A 20,373-nucleotide genomic window follows, 5' to 3' on the forward strand; every position below is an offset into this window, starting at 1 on the left:
GGTGGTAAGGTCTCGGCTTCGGAACCGGAGGGTTTCAGGTTCGTGACCCGATTCCACCGAAGAACCGTCGTGTAAAGGGGTCTGTTGCATGTTAAATCCGTCATGACCAAACGTCCTCCCGCTGGTGTGGTGTGGAGAGGGGGGTGCCAGCTCAGGTATCGTCCTCGTCATCTGACCGTGGTTCAAAATTACGAGGTCCGTCCCAAAATAGCCCTAGTGTTGCTTCAAACGGGACGTTAATATAACCAAACCAAACCAATCTAGATATGTCATCAAGGATTTTCTAACCTCCTGTACAGTCCAATTTTCGAGAAAAATCAGAAGAATACAACATTATAATGCACTCTGTATAAGGAAATCTTGTGACTGGGTACATCAATAAAACCAACAGAATCAATTTCGATAATTTTTATTTCATATAAAAGCTGATGACCCGTAGATACGCCATCAAGAATTGCCTGCGCTATCTCCCTTTTCTTTCCAGAGAAAAAATACTGACACACTGATACACACTGACAAAAACTGCACATATTCTATGAAGAAAAACCTCGATAGCGTTCTCAGCCGATGTCGAAAATTTTTGTTTCGTATGGATTCCTATGATCCTTCAATTCATTATCAATAGTCATCATCTTCCTCCCCTTTCCTCTCTATCTTGAGAGATAATGTAAAATAAATCTGACATAGCTCTCAGCATCAACAACTGCAAAAATATCACCGGTTTTTTTTCCCCGCCAACTTTGCATTTTTGCCTCTTGGAAATATGCTGTATCAGTACTGCTGAATTTATATTATTGTAATTGTACTTACAATAATATAAACAAAAGTATAATAATTGTAGTCATAAGATTAAATTGATCGAAGCTGACCGATACGAATAAATTTAATCAAAACAAAAGACAATGCTTTTTTAAATTAAGTCTTCAAAATAATAATAGATCACTCTCGTTTGTTTGTATGTTCGCAAAGTGGCGAAATTGAAATGAAACTTTGCGAAATCGGTCCAATTGTTAAAGTTGGGAGGGAAGGTTGTTTATTTTGCACTATTTCTAGGATTAATAAGAGGCGAGACATGCAGATGGTCTTTGATGATGTATCTAGAAATCATGAGTATTCATTCGAATTAAAAATTGGGGAAAACCAGTACATTAAATATTTTATTTAATGGGCAGTGACTGGTGAATTCTATTAAGACTTTCCCTACAGAAAATATATAATGAAGTGATAGTTTTGAAATGCCGGTACTTAGTACTATCGCAATCATGCCAACTTTCAGAATAATTCACTAAATTGGTAACCCGGATTCTAAGGCGATTTCTGGGAATTTTAATATTGGCGGTTCATTGAATTTTATTTAATATCGCCAATATGATTGCGATAGTATTAAGTACCGAAATGCCTCTCGGAAGATCAGCATTGATTTGTTATAAAATTAATATGACCTTCATATGACCGATGATGAGATTTTCATATGAAATAAAAATTGCAGAAATTACTTCAATGCTCGAGGCTGAGGAAATGGCTGTTTAGTTTCACCAGTTATTTTAAATGTACAGATAATGAGTGAACAGTTGGTTGTCAAAGGAGTTTGGCTTAAAATAATAAGGAAAATAAATGAATCAATCCCGAAGTCCCAACCATTGAGCTAACTTTACAAATTTTTTATTTCTGTTTCGTAGGGAAGCGCACGATCTCTTTAACATGTCATCGGGACTCGATCATCCTTCAAGAAGTCTCATTTTTTAGAGAAATTGAAAAAAAAAAAAAAAAAAAAAAAAAAAAAACTAAACTTCACTTTGCAATGCCCATGGTGAAATTCTACAAAAGAATTCACCAACCACAACAATGAAAGCAATTTTGATTTTTTTTTTCTTTTTCATATGAATGCTCACTTTTTTATATTACCATAAATGATTGTTTAATGGCTACTTATGCTAAATATTGCAGAGAAATTCCTAATGATGAATTCTTCCAAAATTAATGATTGAATTCTATACTCTAAAAAGGATTAGAATTTATTATAATTTCTATACGACATATATTTAGATTCACTTTACTATAGTGATCTTGAAATCCATACATTATGGTTGGTTCTTAATTCCATAAATGTCATCATTTCTGATTCCTCATATTGGCATATTTTGAAGATACTCGATCTTCTTTTTTTATTTCGCAGTTTGTATCTAGGAACTTAATTGATTCTTAAAACAATGATACGCATTCTGCTCTGCAAGTCATATATAAAAAATCTGTAATTTTTTGAATTCACTTTGGTTTTTAGATTGGGAACATTACTTATTGATAAGTAACGAATAGAGTCTCTTACGAAGTAAGTTCCATTACCAATAAGAATCTATCTATATATTTTAAATACTTAGGTAGAATAAAGAACTACCCCCCCCCCCAGTTCAACTTCAACCAGTGGTCCGATTTCGACGATTTGTGTTTCATGTGAAAGTGAATATCTCTAGAACATCATCAATGGTTACCCATCCTCCCGCTACTCGCTTAATGCACTGATTCATTGCACATTCCCTTAGGAGAAAAAACTGCGACAGAGTTCCACATCCAAAACAACTGCATCTATTTCGAAATTTTTTTCATGTTAATATTCATGACTTTTATATGTATCATCTCCCCCACAGCTGTCTATTTTTGAGAGAAATCAGACGAACACTATTTCATTGTAACTTTCTATGAGGAAAACATTAGCAGAGATCCCCCAGTCAGAACCACCATACCGATTTCAGCAATTATTTTGATTTTATGATATGGGAATTCATGATCCTTAAATATTCCATCAATGATCGCTTGTTCCTTACTTCCTCTCCCCCATTTTTGAAAGAAACCTCACAAATATTACTTAGTTATACATTCTCTAAGGGGAAAAAACGGCAGAGCCTTTCAGCCCCAATAGCTGTATAAATTTCGCTTATTTTTATTTCATCTGAAGGCCCCTGGTTTTAAGGTGCTCCACCATTAGTCGCCCGCTTTTTAGTATTTTCAATTAATGTGATAAAATGTAAATAAATGTGATAAATATTATCAAATTAATGTTAAATGTTGAACGAATAACTCGCCGCCATAGACGGCTGGTTTTTTTTAATTATAATTCATTTGGAAAATGATATAAACAAAACTCGATGGCATTTTGTGAAATATGGAAACAAAGTTTATTTACCTGATAATTCCTCATCAGGTTGCAAAACAGGATGACACAAAACATACACTGGTTTATCAAGGTTAATCGACACTCCTTCTGGGAATCGATTATCCTAAATAATAGTTACAAGTTAGTTCATAAGTACATATGCATTATTTCTTCAAGTTAAAAATTGAAATATCATATGTCAGAAAATATTGGATAATGAAATAAAGCTTTTATACTTAATGTCTGTTGAATATAATTTAGAGAAAGATAAAAGTATTGATAAAAAGATATTGTTTTATAAACAAATGTTTTCATAAATGGAATAAATCCCAAAATTATTAATTAGTTTGTCACAAATAAAGTATGCAAGGTATTAAGATTAACATATTTCTGTCAATCAAATAAATGAATGTATAATGCAATGTCATATTTATATTTAATACTGTCTAAATATATATAATTTGTTTAATTGAATTATACTCTTCTTATACAATAAAATAAAATGTATATTTTTATATCAAATAAATAGTTGCTGAATAAAATATCAAGAGTTTAGATTGTATTTCATTACATACAATTATTGTAGATAATAAGATGTAATCTGAATTAAAGGTACATAATATTATCGTATATTTTATTATGTAAAATCAAATATTAAGTACCTTATTGCATTTTTGTATTAAATAAATATATGGAGTAGAAAGAAAAATTTATGATATAACCGTTAGAATGAACTATGAATGTGATTAAAGTTGGCTCATCAATTTCGAAAAAATTCCTTTTCCAAAATTTTCAGGCTTCGATCAGAGAATAAATGCTTTTCTTAAACTTTTTCTTTTTCTTTTTTTCTTCTTCTATTCTTTAGTCCTCTCTTATTAATTATTAGCTATTTTCGTTGAGGCCTACCAGCTCAACATTTTATTAACGATTCTGAAACGGCGCCAAATTTCTACTAGTCCAGTGCATTCAAATGTGCACTGAATAGATTTGTAACACACAGTTAACAGAGAAAAAAAGAAAATCAGTATAATTTTAATGAATCAATAATTTATCAGAATCAACAAAAGTGATTTAATGAATGATAATATCATTCGAATAAAACTTTGAAACTTACTCTATCTGTAGATTTACAGCGAACAGTTTCTTTAGTTTTCATTACGTAATCTGCCAGTGTATCTTCTATTTGAAAATCACTGGTAATGGAAGTAATAAATTTATGAATTAATAATGATATACAGTTTATTTAAAACGAACTTAAAAGGAAAAAAAATGAATAAATAAACGAGTTGGTTAACTTACTTTAAGCATTCGTTATCGCTTCCAAAAGAACATAATTTCTGAAAAAGAAAAAAGAAAAGAATTTACTATTGGGTAAGTAATAAGAAATAATAAAATTTCGGAGAAATTATACAAAAAAATTATTAAAATAAAAAAAGTGATTTCAGAAAAATTGGCACAGAGTTTTAGTGTATATCTGTATCAAATTGTGAACCAAATCTATCCATCGACTGACTGTATGTCTATCTGTACATTCACATGCATATGGACTTGAAACGCAACACTTTATATAAATGAAATTTGGAATGTGATTTTTTCTTAACAAAAAATTTGGTTTTGTGTCAATTGGTCAAAAAGAAAATGATGAAAATTCGTACTTAATGTTTTGATGATTATGAAAATCCATATTATAATGATGGTGTTGAAAATTCATACTATATTACAAAACACAAAATACCCGTGTGCCATTCTATCGAAAAGACAAAAGGAAGGACATTCCACAAGCGTTGTCCTTCTCAGGACAACCATTCCATAATACTTCTGTCACCGAATTTTTTGTAATAAAATCTGATCAATTGTGGTGTACATGCCTTTTCTCCTGGGGCACAATTTTTATGTGTGAGGGCAACACCTTAGAGATTATGTGAAACAGTTTCAAAGGGGCCATTTCCGATTGTTTCTATTGCAGGAATGTCTATCAAAATCTGCATATCATTTTCACAACAATATAAATGTCCTTCTGAATTACAAGTTTTATCATCGTCTCTTCTGAAAGACTGTTTAGATGATGCTTAGACTGGTTATATAAATATTTTAATTTTAATTTGTTTATCATTTTGTTTCTTAGATCGATCCTAACATCAGTGTAGGAAGCTTACAGAAATGACATTACCTTGAAGACTAAATGTATCTGATTCTGAAGCACTGAATGGTTACAAAGTTTGTATTTATTAAAAGGTTTTCTAGTGCAATGAAAATAATATTCATATATGAGGAAAAAATTATATATTGATGCATTAAATATGTTAAAAAAATACTTAAGTATATAAAATTGTCAGAGTAATAATAGTAAGAGTTTTAGAATTAATAAAAAATCGAATATAAAGAGACAGCATGATGCAGAGGGTGTTTACAAATTTTTAGAATGATTTCGAGGCCATTTAATTAATGTTTAAAATGCCGCCACTATTTTCCTTAAATGTTCAATTAAATAGTTTTTTTCTGAATTATAAAGTTTGCATCGTGATTTTCATAAAAGAAAAGGTTTTCCTAAAACTTCCAAGGATTTCTTTTCAGAGTCAATCAGTCGTGGTAGATTTCCGTTTAGAAAAACTCGCAACAGATTGAAGACACAATTAATCGTCTATAGGTGAAATATTAGAGGATTTTGCAGGAATATGTTTAAAATGTATATATGCAATACTTATATCAATTTTATTTTTTATTTTCAAGACATGCAGTAATATTTTTTTTGAAGTGGGAATTACAGCTTTGTCTTGATGAAATTTCACTATTGAAAGTCATTGATATAAGTAAATAGAATTTCTTCTGTAAAGATCTGACGGAAAAATTTCTCTTAATACTGCATTGAGTTGATTTTAGCATTTTCCCCATTCTTCTTATTTTTCACAATAGGAGATCCTTATGGCGATCATAAATTCCTTAACGAAAGCTTCTTTGCAATGATGGTACCATATTTATACATTTTTTTGTCTCTTTGTTTTCTAGAACAATTAGATCACTTTGCCTCTATTTCATTAAATGTCTAAATGCTGCATTTCCATTCTTTTTTTTGTGTGTGTGTGTGCAATAGTTTTCATACAATGTTCTACAACTATTCTGCTTTGAGCCATATGCGTTGGAAAAAGCTGGTGAACATTATCCTTTTTTACTTTTTTATATTGTAAATATTAGTTTATTATTTTATATATTGTTGCTACAGATGTACTTAAAGACTTTGCAATTGATTTCTACAACGATGGATATTTTTTTGTTATAACCGAGATTACATTTTAGAAATATTTGGAACAGTACACACCTTTTCCGAGTATTCATTTGACGATTTCTTTCGATGTAAATATAATGATTGACTATTTTTCTTTTTTTTTATTAATAATGTTTTTAATTTGCACTTATAAATTTTTATACCATTCATTTCACAATGTTTTTGTATTACGAAATAGGAATATTTCGCTGCGGAAAATAAAAAAAAAAAATATTTTTCAATTCACAATGTGTTTGCATTCAACATTTTGGAAAAAAGTATTCATTTAGAAATAGCGAACGACATTTCTCACTTCAAATAATAAAGTGTTGCCAGAAATATTTATTACAAAACATTTTTTTTTCTTTCATAATTCTTTAACGAATCCGTTCTAAAAGTTTCCGTAAACGAATCCCTTCTAAATTAAAATAATGCAGAATCCGTTCCTGCATTATTTTAATTCTTTGCCAAATCGTTCTTAAATTGTGTGATTACCATCTGTATTTACACAATATTATTCAATATAGATATCATCCAGATATATTTATTAAGTAGGAAAGGTATAAATAATTTTTTTACGGAAATATTGGAGAAAATAAAAGATTTAGAAGACCTCTCATTTTTTTAAAATTATATACTGGAAATTGCAATTGTATAATTATAGATAAATAAATACCTTTGTATCCGCGTCATAAATGTAAAGTCGCCAGTCACTAGCATTGACAGCGGATGCCACAGTGTTTGCCAACTCTGTCAGAACTCGGATCTTGTTGGGATAAGAGAAGAGAGTGGATGTCAGCTCCTGGAGCATTTCTCTTTTGTCAGCATGGACACAAAACTAAAAAAAAAAAAGAATTTTATATCCATAAAATGTTGTATGGGAAATATTATAAAAATGAAAAAAATATTATAGTAAAATTGGCAATACCTTCCATCTAGATAGATTTGGCACCACTTCATTAGTTTCTGGGAAAAGGAAAGTAAAATAATATAAATAATTTATGATAATGCTTGTTCTTCAGAAACTTTCTTAAAAGAGCATTTTTTAATATGTTCTAAATTTGAAATTATTTTTGAGGAACATAAAATGAATACTTCAGTACAGAAATTATTAATAATACGAATACAGTATATTTCAGAAATGTATTTATTTGCAATAAAAAAAATAACACGTTTTAGACAAAATTTTATGAGTTAGAAGAAAAACATAATGTAAACATTTTGACTAGTTTTAGCAGAAATAAATTTTTAATTAACATTTTCAGTTAATTTTAATTATTTGAGAATTATAAATAAACTTATAGCAATTTTAAATTCATGCTGAGAAATCAATTCTTAAAAAGATTTGCTATAATTTCTAGTTTATCAAAACTTTTCAAATCTCATCCACAAACGATCTTTTATGAGGAGAAAATTTTCTCGTATTAATTACTTTTTTTTTTGAAAATGTTGCTTTAATGCAGTTAAAAGATTGAAATTCAAATTAATTATAAATAAAGAAGACTATTCAAATGTCACTCTGTACATTTTAGATGGAATTCTTTAAATAAGAATGATTTTTAGAGATATTTAAGCTTTAAAAGATAGAATTAAAAGATGAATTGATAAAAATGATTAATTTAAAAGATGTGAAAAAAAAAGAACGCATTTGGATTTTTTTCTTTACATTATTTGTTGTTAATATCATGAAGCACAGCTTAAATTATCTTCTCTTATACGACACTAAGAAATCTTTCATATATTAATAAGAGCATAGATTATTTTGCAATATGTGTTGCTGTTAACGACAGCACGTGTTTTCACTTTTTGAAAATGAGAATAGGAACTCTAAAAACATGAGAGTGCATGATTTAAAAAAAATTGCTTCATTTCATGACTTAATATTATACTGCTGTTCTTGGATCTCTTAAATTTCTAATTCATCTATGATTTTATTAATTATTTTAATGACAATATGCAAAACATAGTTATTGAACAGAATTTTTACTTAACATAGCTGATACAATTATTATTTACTTTTTATTTACTGGCATCTCATCTTGAAAATCAAGTTTCTTGGTGCGCAGTTAGGATCCATATTGTCATTAAAAGAATTTAATAGGACTCTTAATTAATTAATTCAACTTTCCCTTTCTATATATTGAAGCCTAAATTTTGCACAATAAAAGCAAATCTTTGATAAAGCACTATGAAACAGAGAAATGAAAAAATAACCAATGACAGATCAAAATTAATATACAATTAACAAGCTAAATTTGAAATCTGACTGCAGAAAATTCCTTTAAAAAAGAAAATGAAGAAGAAGTGTTAAATTAAAATTCCTGCAACTTAAATTTTTTTTCTTTTGATCAAAATAGCAACGAATGCTCATGGTGAAAAACAATTTAACAATATTATTAATATAGCAATATTTAATCTTAGATTTACCGGCCATTTCTTCTGCATATTGCCCTTGGCGGCGAATTTTTCTGATAACCAACCTTTCCAAAAGATCCAGTGGAATATTTTCCAGAATATATTCTTCTAAGAATTCTTCATGCTTTTTCAGGTAATCAGTTACTATCTGCGACCAGTCTTGTGATTGTGGTCTTGCTGAAAATGAACATAAATAGGGATCTTGTACAACTTTTCAAACATCAAGAGAAATTTTAAACCAACGGTTAAGTCTTTGTTACATACTATGCCGTTTAGCCGTCCGAGAGCTTCTCGAACTCCTCACTGAAATTTTACACGACAGACCTTCCAAATATTCTCCAGGTCCAGGTGACGGAGGCCTGGTGGGCAGGCAACATTTGCTGTGGTATTTGCTGGCAGAAGCACTGGGACTTCTTGATTGGTACTTGGAGGAATGCCTACCTCCCACTGGACTGACAGACAGAAGAGGGGGCAATCGACCTTGAGTACCTTTGGGTCTATACATGTGGTATCCTGCCTTTGTTTTTATAACTTTTACAGTAATGCAACGATCCTGTAACAAGAAAGACATAATTCTGAAAGCTGAAGAAAATAATAAGATCTCTAATTTTTGCTAGTCAATTCTTTCAAATCCGGATTTTTTTAAGGTTTCCTTAACTTTTTTGTTCAGACGAGATAATTTAATACAATAATATCTCTCCATTAAAATTTTTTAGATATTTAACTATAAGTCAAGTACACGGGACTTTGTGCCAATAAAGAAAACAAAACACACTTAAATATAAATATTAAAATCATGATTCATTAAAAATGAAATGGACTTTTTCCGCCCGTTAAAAAGAAATTATTAAATCGGTAGTTAAGTGGTAAATTAATATAAGCCATAAAATGTTTCTGAAATATTTTAGAAAATAATATGCACTTTATACATATTTATTATTTATAGTTCAATTTTTGTGATATTTTGTCCGGACATCTTCACATAACAAGAAAAGATTCAATAAAAGAATTATAGCTATAATAATAATAAGGAATTGGAAAAGAATCGGAAGAAGACTCGAGATGCAAATCTATTATTTTGGTTTGTTGATCACATTCCAAATTTGATCCATCTATCTATTTTTAAATCCTTATTTTCTTTCACAGAGAACAATTTCAAAAATTTCTCCACCCCCCCCCACCCAACAACAACAACAAAAAACTTGTAAGAATTCTGATTCCGCAAAAGTCTTGGAAGGTCTAAAACGTCGAAATTTAATAAAATATAGCGGCCACATATTTTAGTGATTAAAATTCTTGAAACTATTTAATCTCACAAATACAGAAAAAGAATCAAATTTACGAAGATTATTTCTAACTTGTTGTCAGTCATTCAATTTAATATTCGAGAAAATTACTACGCACAATTTTAAAATGGCATCGATTTGCATTCACGTTGCCATTCATCGAATGAAACTATGCAAATTGTTTATATTTACACAAATTATTGTGGTGGTCATCTCTACTACAAATAAAAATGAATGAGTGTGTTTTAACGCTCTACGAGATAGATAGTTTGATCTAAACATTTGGCATAAACATATACTTTGTAAAACTTTACATATACTTATATATATATATATATACTAAACATATACTTGCATATAATATACTTGCACTTTACATATACTAAACATATACTTGCATATACTATACTTGCACTTTACATATACTAAACATATACTTGATTATACTATACTTGCACTTTACATATACTAAACATATACTTGCGCACGTATACTTTGATAGGTGAAAATAGGCATCTCCAAGCGATTTTTTAAAAAAAGTTATAATTAGAACTTTAATTAAGAAGTAAGAGACATTTTTTATTTTTTTCCATCGTACCTTCCGAAAATATCGTAGTACAAACATGATTTTTACATCAAATTCAAAAAATTATTATTTTAAGGAAATAATTTGATAGTTCTGAAATTTTTTTTTTCGGAATTTTGGCGATGTTTAAAAAATATTTTTTTGCTTAACTTTCTACAATAGATTGCATTGTTGTTCTGAAAAACCCTTTTTCATTGTTTCATCAAATATTAACTTGCGTGATTTTTTCTTTGATTATCGAAAGCTAAAGAAGAAAGTTTTTGTGAATTATTTTTCGTTTACAAGACGAATAAAAAAGTGAAGTTGCAATATCTTGAAAGTTGGAAGTTGGATGATACGGATATTTATATTTTTAATAAAGCTTCAGAAAACCAGTTCTCCTACTCAATCAACAGAGGAAATGTAGAATAGTTAAAATAACATAGGTTTAATGCTGGACAGTTTGGTGATATCTCAAATATGAAAATATATCCAAACGATTTAACTGGAATGAAATATGACTAATATCTTCAGCGAACCAACTGATCGCCAAAGACGACTACTTGATATTAAACTTTGAGTATGATAATGCAATCAGAAGAGTTTATCGACGATTTTGTAATATATGCAATAAAATCCTGCTAAAATATGCGAAAATAATTTTAATTACTAACCTTTAAAGAAAATTACTAAATAAAACTATGGCTAAAATACAATTGTAACTACGAAAATATTGAAACAAAAATTAGGAGAAAAAAAATCAATTTACCAGCCTTTTTTGAGAACAGATAGTAAACTCTTTTTTCTTAACAAAATCTGATCTATAAAAGAAAGAAGCAACATGTGGTTTTGCGCTCAAAATGTGACCTGGTCAAGTCGTTTCTTCTTTAGAAAGATTGTTTGTCTTCGATACACGCAACTTCAGTAACTATGGAAACGCGCATCATACGTCATCACACTTCAGCTCGCTTGGTGAAGAGCAACTGATCTTTATGACAAAAATTATCGAACAATTATTGTAATGAGCTGTCATTAATGGCGAAAGAGTTGGTAAGAAAGGAGAAAGTATAAAATTAAATCAAATACAGTACAATCTTGCTTTTTGCAATATGGAATTAAAGTCTCTATTTCTTATTATCCGAAATTTTGAAATGTTAAATCTTTTTGCTCTTTCTTTTCTTAGTTAGAATTTCAGTCAAAAAGGTAGAAATCGTCTGAAAATAATAATAATAAAAAATATATCGTTTTTATGAACAATTGTTGTATTTAAAAAGAAAAGAAAAATGAAAACCGCTTTCTCCTCTTTATCCTAAAAACAATTACAGATAGAATCAATCTTCTGAAATCTGATTGCAATCGCATTCATCATTTTAATAATTATCTTCATTTAAACAATAAATATATAAAAAAAATTAAGTCAATTTCTACTTTCGCAAGAATTGAACTCTCATTCTTCAACTTCATGTGAAAAATACAGAAATTCTTGCATTTTATCGATTGAGCCACTGCTTGTTGATTTCAATTCATTACAAACTACTAACACTCTATTTAAAGTATTAAAAATTAATTAAATTTAATAATTAATATTTGAAAAAACTGTATTAACATCGAGTGTCATCCACTACAAGTTTTAAAAAAAATGAATTTGAACTTGAGTGGATGAATAAAAAGTATGTTATTAACGATTGAAAATTTGAACAAGATATATAAATATATATAGAGAGAGTATGAGCTAATAGTAAGAATTGAAAAAAAAATAATACAAACTTAAAAAAGTTTTAACTGTGGACTAAAAAGTGGAATTTTTAAAAAAATATTTTCTATTTTTTAGTTTTTAATTATAACATAACACATTTTATTGATTTTTTAATAAATTTTCTTTCTCAAATTCAATACAAGTAAAGCCTCATCTATGGAGAAATAAATTTCAATTAAATTAATCGATTAACTAATAGCTAATTAAGTTATGAAAATATTTAAAAAGTATTACATTCTCCAGGCTTCTCAAGTGTACCAAAATCCGCAATGAGCACAGAACTTTAATATGCAAAGGAATGAAAAACTTAAAAATAAAAACCTATTGTTACAAACAGAAAACAAGTCATGTTAGAAAAATGATTATAAAAATAATATATATCATATTCGAAAAATATGTTCCCTGTAATAATATAAATAATTTCAAACAGATCTTTAGTAACACAGCATCTATTTACCCGAAAAAAATAATATTTTATTATAATTCTCTTTCATTATAGCATGTGCTCCATTTTTTACATAATAAGTCACAAATCACACAATTCGCTCATTGCATTTCATAACCGTAACTTGAACATTTTTTCTTCAATCAACGCAAGTGAAAAATATATAAAAAAAGTGGCTCAAACAGCAGCACAATAAACTTGAGTACGACAAATGCCGAGCATAAAAAGGACTAGAGAAGTTTGTCTCACCTAAACTGGACAACAGAAGTCATCAGAATCAGAAAATTTACTACGTTTATTTAATTTAATTTTAAATAAAGATTTCATTCAACTATAATTGTAAGTTTTATTTAAAGTAAAGATATAATTATGGTTTATGGTATCAGGGGCCAATTAAATTATAAAGAATAAACAATTATTTAAATGCGTCATCAGGATAATTTAAATTAAATGATTCGAGTATAGTGACCATAAATTTAGACATATTATAAAATTTAGATTAAATCAAAATCATTGAAGATTTTGCTTCAAAAAAGTGACTTTCAAAATTATTTATTAAAATGGATGTATTAATAGCTATTAAATAAATATTTTTAATGTTATATAAAACACTAATTGTCTGCATATTATAGAAGTAGAGAAGAGAGATAATATTAAGTAGCATAAGAGATGTAAGTGAAAATAATTCCCGATGAAGCAGATGGTGGCCAAAGGCGGCAGGTAATATAAATGAATACTAAATTGATTAAATTGATATTTGATATGATATTTATCAGTCAAATGAAATTAGTATTATTAAAACTTTTGAAAGCAGCTCGTGAACTTTTTTTCATTTTTTATTATCGTGATACAGGAAAATATTGATGTTATTTCATTTAAATTTATATTTCATTTTATTTATTTGGTAACTGCATTGTAATCCCAACAATAAAAATATTCGAATCACAGCGAAATTATTTATGAGTTCCTGTCATAATAATGGAATTTTTTTTCATGATTTTATTTTTGTTTAGTTTAGAAACTGCAATAGATGAAATTTCACAAGTGAAATAATTTCTGTTCTATACAAAATGCAATATAATCGTTCTACGCAAAATGCAGTATATTCTATGTAAAAACAATAGCTAACCTTTCAATTTCACATCATTTCCTGAAGTTTCACTTCTAGAAAGTCATCAAAAGTTGATTAGATGCTGCTTCTCTATGTTTTCTTAACTTTGGAATAAATGTATCCATAGAACATAATGATAAATAAACAAATTATTGCATATCAAAAAAAATATTCTTATAATTCTGATGAAATTCTAAGAGATTTATTGGTATATCATTTTTCTGTAAATGACTAGATAAAAAAAAAGAATCCTATTTACTTCATGCTAATATTCAAATTCTGAAGCGATCTTCCTCGTACAGTAAAATGCCAAATGTAAAATCAAATTACTATCTCATCAAATGGCGAAAACATCAAAAACTGATTATTTATTTTACATTCAGCGTGCCGTATTAGATTTCTGGGGAATATTGGTAATATTTAATCTCAATTAAATTTTGTATGCATTACTTGGTATTCATGATTCTTTCAACAAAGAAAGAATTTGTCTATTGAAACTGCGTCCTATGGCATCACTAATGCTCAGTAAATTATTCTATTATTATTATTTCAAATAGAACATTGACGTTGTAATTGCACTAAATCTAATGTTTTCAGTAATGTAATTTCTCTTTCTGATTCGTTATGCGAACTGAACAGATAATTAACGGAATATTTCTTCCTTAACATTTAAAAATGAAAGAAAATCACGTGATTAACACATTTGCTGAAGCAATGAAAACGATTTGAATTTCATTACAGCAATGGAATCTAATGTTGAAACTTATGTAAAAAAGAAAAATCTTTTTGGAGAATTGCCAAATTTGGGAAAATTTTGAGCAAATACTTAAATTGGCACCATTAAAAAGACAGTTTTTAAAATTTTAGAATGGTGTAAAAACTATTTTTCTTGCAAAAATATTTTAAAGAGTTATCATAAAAAAAAACTTCAAAATCTTTCTCAATTTTTAAGTAATTAAAAATTAAAATTTCTATAAAAAATCTCTTTTAGATGCACATTTCTATCCTTCAAAGGAAATCTATGCTAATTTGATTAATCTATACCAAATGATTCGTTTTATAGAGCGCCAATCTACACATACGCACGTATACATTCTCTTCTATTATTAGAATAAGTCTGCCTGTTATTTATTTTGTCTATCTAGATTCACAATTGAATGACTTTGTTTCAATTGATGTTATCGATATCGTTGGAACACATTTTGCAGATAGTACATTTCGTTATTACATTATAGTACAGTTACAATTAAACAGTACAAGTGTTTTTGTAAATATATAAAATTAAGATACGTTTCTCAGTTACAAATGACTTACAAATGCATATCGTAATAAGGAAGTTGCGTGATTCCCTGCAATTGATGTTATCGATTACCACACACCACTCAGAAATTTACTCCACTCGTAAAATGTTGCGCATCGTAGCAACAATACCCAAGAGAAGTGTTTCGGAGTGATTGAAGAAAGATTGGGAAGAAGCTCTATCTCTTTATATTTCCTTTGCATCATTTCAGAATTTATGGCCTTTGCCTGTGCATGTCTGGAATCTCAAAATAAACCTGCATTCGTTATAAAGGTCAAAAACTGATGACCTCTTCCTGAGCTTTGAAAATGATCCACATCAAAAATTCTTTCGAATAATAAAAATAAAAACACACTTTTATTAATGTACTAGAAATAGAAAATAATTTTTATTTCTCGTATACGAAATGCACAAAGAAAAATATTAGAATCGTCAAAACATCAGAAGTCGAGATTTTATTAAATTTCACGTTTCAGAATCTAAAAAAACATTTTTGGAAACGCGTAACATTTTGAAAAGCACATTTTTGGGAACACAGAAGCTATCGTGTCTGTATGATAACTCAAAAATTAACTCAACTCGCCAGACTTCTAAAATTTGATTCTTTTGATTTTTTTACACCAAATTTGTAGATTTCTGATAAATTTTGAATGAAATTCATCCATTAGAAGTTTTTTTTTTTTTTTATTCGTCTGAGTATAAGTGAACTCAATAACTAGAAAACGCAAAAAATTAAATGGTTAAAATTTGGTGCATAGATTTAACATTTAAAATGTAGAATAAAATTTTATATATATTTTCCTGTTTTTAGCCTATAATGTATTTCATACTTCATTATTATAAATCTATTAAATGTGGCTAATTTCTTCACAAATTTACAATCAAGTGATGTCTCATATATGATATTAAAAATAAATTAAAATCAAGCAATGATTTCAAAAATTTAACCTCACTTCCTTCTTATTCGGTTTTGTTTTTGAAACAATTACTTTATTTTCCCATAGAATATAAACATAATGACTTAGATATTTTGCAAATTTTTTTTGTCTGTTAATTTTTTTCAGTTAAATTTCACCTAGACAATTAGCACTCAATACACTTAAAATGTATATTTTGTAGCAGAAATTCGTCCAGTTGTTGTATGTTACAAGAAGTCACAAGCTCGATAATGGAGCTTTAGTCCAAAATAAAACACGAAGCACAAATAAAAAAACACAGCCGAAGCGTGTACAAAAACAACACTTGAAGAAGTCAACATCATACTCGTAAACATTAATACTTTAATGAAGCGATATCGCATATTAGCACTTAGGGTGCTGCTGAAAATTTGGCTCTGTGATCAACATTCCAAAGAGAGAAATAACTTTCATGCTTGCCCTCGCTTATATATTTTCTGTGATAAAATATAAAATTTTCTAAATAAACTAGCGAATGTTAGCTCCTAATGGAGATATTTCCATAATTCTTGTATTTTCGAGAACCTTCATTTTTGTCTCTAAAGTGAACACATTCGTAACCAATTTGCTAAATAGTCACTAAGGTTGAAGGTTATTCACATAACATCCATTAAATATATATGTAAATCGCTCTTTTTATTTCGAAACAACCTGAGTAGGCAAGAAATATTACAAATGTATAACAATATTTTGAAAGCACGTTTAAAAATTGATTATTTATTTCAATTTTCATATTTTTCATTCTTATCAAGCAACAAAGCTGTAACATAAAATGCATTTTTATTAAGTAGCCAAGAACAAACCGATGCGAATAAATTAGTGACTAAATGTTGGTAGTAAATAACAAACCAATATACTGAACACAATGCCATAAATGAAGAAGCAAATATTTAAAAATTGAAGTCATTTGATCTGAAATAAATATAAATTCAAAAGATTTCTTTAAAAACAAACTGTAATATCAACTTTTTTTTTTAATATCTATTTTGAATCGGGGAAGAATTTTTTTAAGCGAACATGTTTGATAAGATGTTTAGAATTCAAAATGTTTCGTCCCGTTTTAAATAATAATTCCATTAATAATTTTTTTGTAGATTTGATCTAATTAGACTAAATATAAATTAAATTTTATATTAATCAACCAAGAACAAACTAATGAGAAGAGGCTGATCGCTAAAGATGGTTTGTAAATAACAAATTAATAAATTGTAAATTAAAAGAAGAAAAATCTGATCAAATTATAGAAAAAAATCTGATTACTGAAGTCATTAAATTGAAAATAAACATAAATTCAAGAGTTTCTTTAAAAAATAAATTTTGCTTCATTATCCTTTTTATTCTCTTTTGATTTGAGAAAAAAAGTTTTTCAAAAGGACACATTTAATAAAATGTTTAAAATTTTAATTTTTTAAGCCTTTTTTTGATGAATATTTTTCATTATAGGTTCTATTTTTGTACATTCTATTCACTTAATCCTTAACTTTTAACATGTTTTTAACACCAAAAAGGATGTCAAAAAAATGGAGGATAGCCAAATATTTTCTTTAATTTATGGGAAAGCTCTTTAAAAGTAAGTAAATATTAGCTTATATTCTCATCACTTTCATAACAGAACCAATAATTTGTTCTGTTAATAACTTATGACCTTTTGCTTTTCATGCTCGAATCTTGAGTGATTTTTTTTTTCATCTTGTTGATTTTCTCTTCCTTGAGAATGTTAATCAAGAACTTTTGATAGAAAAATTAAAACAAACAATTTATGCAATTTAAAATAAAAGTTTTTATTTTTCTAAGCGTGCGAAAAGATAAATAATAATTTTTTTTTATATAAAATCCTAAATATTACCAGAAGAGGAGAAAACGAAATTCAAATAATTCAGTTAACGAATGACGAAGGCTTCTAACGTTTTAGAGGTAAGAATTCCTCTTTTGCATTAGACAATAATTTTTGTTGTTGTTGTTATTATTACTTATGCAGTATATACTATAAAAATTGCGCGCGTGTGTGTGTTTTTTCCCCTTTGACAATCTGCTTATAAATTAGATTTGGGGAAAATAGAAAAATAATAGAGTGTATAAAATTCAAATACAATTAAGTGACCATTTTTTATCCTCCACATTTAAAATTATATTTCACATCCAAAAAAATTTCTCTCTTAAATTTAATTCCGTTTTAAAAATATAAGCTTTTAGCAGTAAGAAGTGCATTTCTTTCATTATATGATTTTTAATCTATATGTTTTAACGCTCTACATAAAGGGTGAAAACTCTTTAAAATAAATTGCTGTTTATTAACTTCAATGATCTAATTAATTGTTTCTTTGTTCTTGCTAGATGATTTCTCAATCATGGTTTTAATTTTTTTTTAAATATCTTATCTTATCTGAAAGAAGATTCTTCTTGTTTTGTTTTTTAAGTTTCAATTCTGAGGAACATATATTTCTATACCTCTTCCAGAAAAAAAAAATGTTACCAAAATTCTTCTTCCATTTCCTATTTTTTTTTTTTTTTTTTTTAGTTCTACTATATTCATATTTTTTAGAGGAGTAGTTTTGTTATATAGGATTAAAATTTCTGCTTAATTCTTGATGTGCTCAAGTTCTCAGATTTTCTACAATTGCATGCTTTCACTTACAAAATAATATTTCAATTACAAGCAATTTCCAAGAGAAATTAACAATTTTTAATATTTAGCAATTAGATTTTTAAATAATTTAATCTTTCGATGTTAAAATAACTAAAATTTATTGTAAATCCTGAAGGGAAAAAATATTCATCAAAGATAGAGAATTTCTCTTGTTGCGAAGCAAATCCTGTGTTTAAGTAAGAAATTTAAAAAAAATCAGAAATTATAAAATTAGAAAGAAAGAATTCAAAAAATTTATCCGAAGAAATTAAGAAAAGGACAAATAGATAAGAATTAAAATATTTGTTTTTAAAATGTTAAGAAGTATATTATGGATAAAATAATAATAATAATAATAATATTCAAAACTTTAATGAGAAACATGATTTTATCTGTGAATTAAGAAGTACCAAATATATGTTTATCAAAAATCTGAAAGCGTCTAAAACAAGTAAATTTATAATAGCAGATTAAAAAGAAAATTAAGATACTATGAATATCCTTAAAAAGAAATTCTTAAATATTTATTGCAGAAGAATTCATACATATTAAATTATTGGGGAACTAAGGTGGTTTTATAAGTGTCGCCTGAGTTGTTTCGACCTCTATAATTTTTATGAATTATTATTTTCTATTTTTTACATTGATTAAAAAAATATTTAAAAGCTAATTATGTTTTACCCCTTTATTTACTGACGGTACTTAAAAGTACCATTTAAATCTTGCTTATATCTTCGTAATATGACATTTTTTGCTGATGGTATTCCAAAGAACACGGAGAATGTAACCCAAATAGCAAGAAGTTTATATACTAAGCTAAAGTAGGAATTAAAAATATTTAATTAATAATTAAATTAATTAAGATATTTCTATTAAATAAAATATTTTTCTTGGGTTCCCTGGGATTATTCTGCAAGAAAACTTAACTACTAGTGTAAAAATGAAGTTGAAAAATTGATGGCAACATAATTCAGTAAATAAAAGGTTAAATTTCTTTAAACATATTTGCCGATTCCTTTGTTTTTGTTGTGTTGGGATTTATGACCCTTTATAAGCCAGCTGACAGTTTCCTATCAGCGATTTAAGCCGAGTGAGCGGCTCTTGTTTTTTCAGTAGAGCCAACTTGGGCCAAGAGTACGACTTGACTACTTCATGCGTCACATTCGCTTGCCCAACCCCTTTTTACAGGAAGCACATTCAAACACCTCACAGATAGAACACAGAAGAAGAACAACCATGTTCGAACATGGGACGCTCAGAACACGGGAAAGACGCGCTACAGGACGCCGGCTTCTTGTTTTTGTAATTCTCTTACTTCCCTATATACAAAGAGAAAGTGGTAATCATCTAAAAATTCGAACTCGAGATTATGACGAATCACCACTTTTCAGATATCCCTGAGTTTGAAATGCACATTTTTGGTATTATTTTATTTGCGAACATGGTAAGTAAAAAACAATTCGAGCTTGATCGATGAAATTTGACATGTAGACTTAAGAT

General features: G+C 28.0%; 1 protein-coding gene across 2 annotated transcripts in view; it reads right to left on the bottom strand.

Moving 5' to 3' along the window:
* The window catches only part of LOC129968877 (probable 3',5'-cyclic phosphodiesterase pde-5), a 58,433-nt gene that overhangs the window by 27,972 nt on the left and 10,088 nt on the right, over positions 1 to 20,373 (bottom strand). Inside the window, exons 1-8 of one of the 2 annotated variants that reach the window (XM_056083191.1) lie at positions 11,449 to 11,525; positions 9,093 to 9,381; positions 8,841 to 9,005; positions 7,342 to 7,379; positions 7,090 to 7,251; positions 4,451 to 4,488; positions 4,266 to 4,344; positions 3,182 to 3,275 (exon numbers count right to left, since the gene is read on the bottom strand). In XM_056083191.1, the coding sequence (XP_055939166.1) occupies positions 3,182 to 3,275; positions 4,266 to 4,344; positions 4,451 to 4,488; positions 7,090 to 7,251; positions 7,342 to 7,379; positions 8,841 to 9,005; positions 9,093 to 9,333 (817 nt within the window). In that variant the 5' untranslated portion in view covers positions 9,334 to 9,381; positions 11,449 to 11,525. Of the gene's footprint in view, positions 1 to 3,181; positions 3,276 to 4,265; positions 4,345 to 4,450; positions 4,489 to 7,089; positions 7,252 to 7,341; positions 7,380 to 8,840; positions 9,006 to 9,092; positions 9,382 to 11,448; positions 11,526 to 20,373 lie in introns of those variants that run through there. The other variant, XM_056083189.1, reaches the window with a different exon arrangement.

Source organism: Argiope bruennichi, chromosome 5, assembly GCF_947563725.1.
Source record: "Argiope bruennichi chromosome 5, qqArgBrue1.1, whole genome shotgun sequence".
In the NCBI taxonomy this organism is placed as follows: domain Eukaryota; kingdom Metazoa; phylum Arthropoda; class Arachnida; order Araneae; family Araneidae; genus Argiope; species Argiope bruennichi.